General features: G+C 32.0%; 1 protein-coding gene across 1 annotated transcript; it reads left to right on the top strand.

The window, feature by feature from the left end:
• Positions 1-2623: 2623 nt before the first annotated feature.
• LOC115952009 (secoisolariciresinol dehydrogenase-like) lies at positions 2624-3587 on the top strand. The gene is made up of 2 exons (XM_031069113.1): positions 2624-2661; positions 2795-3587. The coding sequence occupies exons 1-2, from the start codon at positions 2624-2626 to the stop codon at positions 3585-3587; spliced, it is 831 nt and encodes a 276-aa protein (XP_030924973.1).
• The last annotated feature ends 1821 nt before the right edge of the window (positions 3588-5408 follow it).

Raw genomic sequence — 5408 nt, 5'->3', positions numbered from 1 at the left:
AGCCGTCGCTTCCTTTGGCTTAGTCTAGCCAATCTTCACAGCTTGTCACGCTTTCTCATCTAAAGACTACAAGAAAGCTCTCATGTGTACTTTCCAGTATGCATAGTTAGTGTCATCAAATAAAGGTGGAATAATTAGAGACTATCATTTATCCATGACAACAGAGGTCAATGGATCACATAGCAATGATTAAAACCTAATCAGAGTCTGCTTGCTCTAATACCACTTGATAGGGCAAAAATGTATTGACCCTTTGCAAATTAATTAATTACCCAAGTTAATTAAATAGGTTCAATTACATGCAATGGTGTGGTAGCACAAATAAATGACCAACTAAACTAAACGTAATGGAAATTAAATTTGACACGGTAATTTGTTTACGAATGGGAAAAATCATCAAGGCAAAAACCTTACCGGGTGATTTTAAGATCACCACTCCCAAGAATCTACTAATCAACAATCAAGCGATTACAAGTAAAATGAATCTTACCAACTACCCTTGGCCTATCCCAAATTACCAACCTATAGTTGAATCTTCACTCCTATACACAATTGGACTTGATCTTGTAGAGGCACTTTTTCCATTTAATGCACGAATCTCAATACGTGACTAACCAATGATACACGGATCCCGGTACGTGACTAACTCCACCAACTTGAAGAAGATGTTGACTGCAAAGTTCTTCACTTCATGCACAATGAAGATTAGGAAGCTTCTTGATTACAAAACCCTTTGGTGTAAAAATGCAGTAGCTTCTTTCAGAGAGAATAAAGCACTAGGTCACTCAATTGCATATGCGATGACCTTTAAACTAATCCTTATATATGTCTAAGGTTGTGAGAAAATAAACTCTACACAAATACATAGGAATATGCATGTAATAAGATCTGAAAAGTCTAATTTTGTAATTCTTGACAGATACAGCTTATGTCAAGAATCTGTTGAGCTTCAACATCAATTTTTGATAGAAAGGATTCTGTGGAGACTTCTATCAAGCTTTAATGAATAGCTCTTCTTCACTTGTTTCTTGGTCAGATTTGCATGACTTCAATACTTAACTTGAACACTTGTTTCTTGAAGTACTAAACTCATCCTAGATCTATCCAATTACAAGTAAAGTGAGTTTTGTCAAAGGATTAACCAATTTACATAAAATATGTCCCTAACATTTATAATTTATTCAAGCTGTGTACACTTGACCCTCTCCTTTATAATGTATCTACGAACAATAAAGGGGACATTCACAAATGTGTCTCACATCTTCAATTTGGCAGAGATTTTCCATCAATTTTAAGGGATTAATGCTAATTCTTTGGCAACTTCCATCACCAAAAGGTACTAATATAACAACATTTTATAAACTCTGTATTCTCTAATTCACATTCTCTCTATCATTTATGTTATATTAAAAAGAGGCCAAGAATTTAGACTAATGGATTTTCGTTTCCTTATTTCTTTGTCTTTGAGGATAAGAAGGTAAGGTAGCGTTAATAACCAATGGTGCCAATGGCATAGATGAGACTGCTACAAGGCTTTTTGTTCGACAAGGTGTTAAGGTCCTTATAGCAAATGTCCAAGACTAGCTTGGCCTCTCAGTATACAAAGACATTGGCTCTGAATCCATCTCTTACATCCATTGTGATGTAACAAATGAATCTGATGTCGAAAAGGTTGTGGACATAGATGTATCCAAGTATGGAAAGTTGGACATCATGTTAGCTTGGCCTTCAGTCTACAAAGACATTGGCTCAAAGTCCATCTCTTACATTTGTGTTCCTACATTATATTATATCGCTAAAAAGCAAGAGGAAAAATGCTTTTGAGCCAATGGCTTTGTAGACATCAATATAATATAATGTAGGAACACAGATGTATCAATATATGTGTTGCAAGTTGCAACTATCATCTCCATTTCTCAATTTTGTTTCTTTGTTTTGGCGTTATCTTAAGAGTGATGTTAAAGTCAATTGACCTTATTAGTATACAAGTAAAATACTTTGTTTGCAAACTAAGGATGATCTTGTACCTCTATTAGGATTAGGCTTGTTATCTTAGAAGTGCTTTTTTTTGTGGATAAACGTCATCTTAAACATATAGATAGCTTTAGTTATCATTTTTCTTAAATCATGCCGGTCAAGTAGTCAATTTGATTATCTATAAGATTTGTGACTCATAAACACGCAAAGTTGTATTTAATGCCAGGAAATTTCTTTCCATATGCCTATGTTTAGATCTTTATAATTTGAGAAGTACATCTACAATTTGTTTACAAAAAATCTTAGTTGATAAATTATTATTGGTTTTAATTTGTATCCACCACTATTATTACTTTTTGCCCACTAGTAACGGCCAATAACAACATAACACTTAAGGCTTTTTGTGAAAATATTATAAACATAGCATTTCTCTTATAATTTTGTCAAAAGATTTAAAATTGATTTATAGACTTTTGAATGACCTTAAATTAATCTAAATAAGACATTAGTTGTTTTCGCTGTCTTTTACGTTGGTAGAAAACTTCAGATGCTAAAATTAGTTGAAAGTAACTTATTTATTGTATCACTACCCCCGCAACCTCTCCATCACCAAACCCAGAGATTTCCCATCAATTTTAAGGAAAAGATGAATGCTAATTCTTTAGCAACTCCCATCACCAAAAGGTATTCTTATAACAACATTTTATAAACTCTATATTCTTTAATTCACATTCTTTCTATCATTTATGTTATATTAAAAACTAGCTAAGAGTTTAGACTAATAAATTTTAGTTTCCTTATTTCTTTGTCCTTGAAGATTAGAAGGTAAGGTAGCATTGATAACTGGTGGTGCCAGTGGCATAGGTGAGACCACTGCAAGGCTTTTTGTTCGACATGGTGCTAAGGTCCTTATAGCAGATGTCCAAGACGAGCTAGGTCACTCAGTTTGCAAAGACATTGGCTCTGAATCCATCTTTTTCATCCATTGTGATGTAACAAATGAATCTGATGTTGAAAAGGCCGTAGACATGGTTGTATCCAAGTATGGAAAGCTGGACATCATGTTCAACAATGCTGGCATTTCAGGCAACATGGAATCACGAATTTTAAAATCAGAAAATGAAAATTTCAAAAGAGTTTTAGATGTCAACATTTTCGGTGCTTTCTTGGGTGCCAAGCATGCTGCTAGGGTTATGATTCCAGTGAAAAAAGGTAGCATTCTCTTCACCTCAAGTGCGGCTTCAGTAATGGCCGGCGCTGTTCCACATTCTTATGTGGCATCAAAGAATGCTGTGGTGGGAATGGTTAAGAACTTAAGCGTGGAGTTGGGACAATATGGAATAAGAGTTAATTGTGTGTCTCCTTTTTCAGCTGCAACTCCTATGCTAATAAAAGCTATGGGGATGATGGAGAAGAATAAGGTGGAGGATGTTGTTTCATCTTGTGCAAACTTGAAGGGAGTGGTATTGGAGCCTGAAGATATTGCTGAGGCGGCACTATATTTGGGGAGTGATGAGTCCAAGTATGTGAGTGGGATGAACCTTGTTGTTGACGGGGGTTATAGTCTTACGAATCCAACTTTCTCAAATGCACTAAAAAGCCTGCACTAAAATGCCTTTTTTCTTCATATGTATGTGTTGTAAATTGTAACTATCACCTCCATTTCTCCATTTTGTTTGTTTATTTTAGTGTTATCTTAAGAGTGATGTTAAAGTCAAGTGCCTTCTAATTTAGTGGCGTTGACATTGACTATTCTCATTTTTAACGAAAATATGGATTTGAAACCCCCCTCATCTTTGTTGTAGCTATCAAAAAAATACTAATATTAAAGATAGGGAAAAGTTAATGAATGTCTTTAAGTGCATTGATTTATAAAACATTTTTAGTAGTTTTTTTATAGGAAAAGAAAAAAACAACTTTTTTTTACAGTTTTTTATATTTCTCATAAAAATGATATCAAAACATTTCTAAATTGGTCTATTAACAAATCTCCTAAGGGAACCCCCTACCCAAACCAATAAAGATATTACAAATCTTATAATTTGATGTATCAATCATAAAAGTGGTATTAAAATATTCTTAAAATGATCTATTAACAAATCTCTTAAGGGAACCCCTTAACCAAACCATTAAAGATATTACAAATCTTATAATTTGATATATCAATTTTTAAATATAACTAGCTGTAGACTCACGCGATATATGAGAATATTATCAATGATCATAAAATGGTACTTATTTTAAAGTAAAAATTTATAATAATAATTTGTTAAGAATCATTTAGTGAATTGCCAAAAGGAAATTCTTAAAACATAAGTTAATAAAACTATCATTGCAAAAAATATATATATATATAACCAAAATATATATAACATAACTTATTAAATTATTCAAACAAAATTTTGTTAAGAAATTATTTAAATCATTTTTAAACAATAATTGATTAAGACAATAGTTGTTTTGGCTGTGTCCTTTACCATGGCAAAAAACTTTATCCATGTGCCAAAACTAGTTGAAAGAAACGTTTTTTTTTTTTTTGGTATCACCATTCACCAACTCCGCCACCTCTCCATCACCGACCCTACCTTCCCACGATCTCAAAATTTGTCTCAAGATTTATCTGATTCGCTTGTAATAAATTAATAAAAATCATATTGTAGGCAGATTGTACGTAATCAGGTCATTCACATGTATTTTTCTTCAAAATTCTATATTATCCAAAATTATTTTTTATTACCTCCTTAGTTAATTAACACGTCATTTTTTTTTTTTTTTTACTTATGTTAGGAATTTTTTTTTCTTAATTTTTGTCGTTTTCTACCTATTTTCATTCTCTTGACTTGAATCTTGAACCAATTTATCATTTTTCTCACTAGTACGTTAATCAATCTCCTTGGCACATGAGCAATCATCCAAGTGACTCTCTCTCATCTTTTCATCAATAAGATCCACCCCTTCAAGGACAGAGTTAGAACTTTGAGTTAGGAAAAGTAGTTTTACTATTGGCTGTATACGGCAATTTCAACCTTTGACTTTGCTACTACTTAACAGCTAAGTTTTTTTTTTTTTTTTGGGTGGGTAAGAACAAAATTATTTTTGTTTAGAATTTTTTTAAGGGTATGGTTGTTTATTTTGAATAAAATTGGTTAATTGGATTTATTTATTTTTTTAGTTTTGCCATTGGTAATTTTTGTTGTTGAGGCTTTTTTTTTGGCTTGTATATTTTGTTTTAGATTTTAGATCTATAAATTTTTTAAAAATTTTTTTTTTATGGTCACTAAAATGAGGAAAATGCTAGAGTTACAAATTTTTTTTATAGATCACTGAGGTAATAAGTAGTTATTAGTAGGTAAAAAAATGATGTAAGTAGTAGGCCCATATGCAAACCAATAAGAATTTGCTACTAAAATAGTTTATAAAAAATTTTGTGA

Source organism: Quercus lobata, chromosome 7 (genome assembly GCF_001633185.2).
Source record: "Quercus lobata isolate SW786 chromosome 7, ValleyOak3.0 Primary Assembly, whole genome shotgun sequence".
In the NCBI taxonomy this organism is placed as follows: domain Eukaryota; kingdom Viridiplantae; phylum Streptophyta; class Magnoliopsida; order Fagales; family Fagaceae; genus Quercus; species Quercus lobata.
The sequence above is the reverse complement of the archived record's forward strand: the minus strand, read 5'-3'. Positions and strand labels throughout refer to the sequence as shown.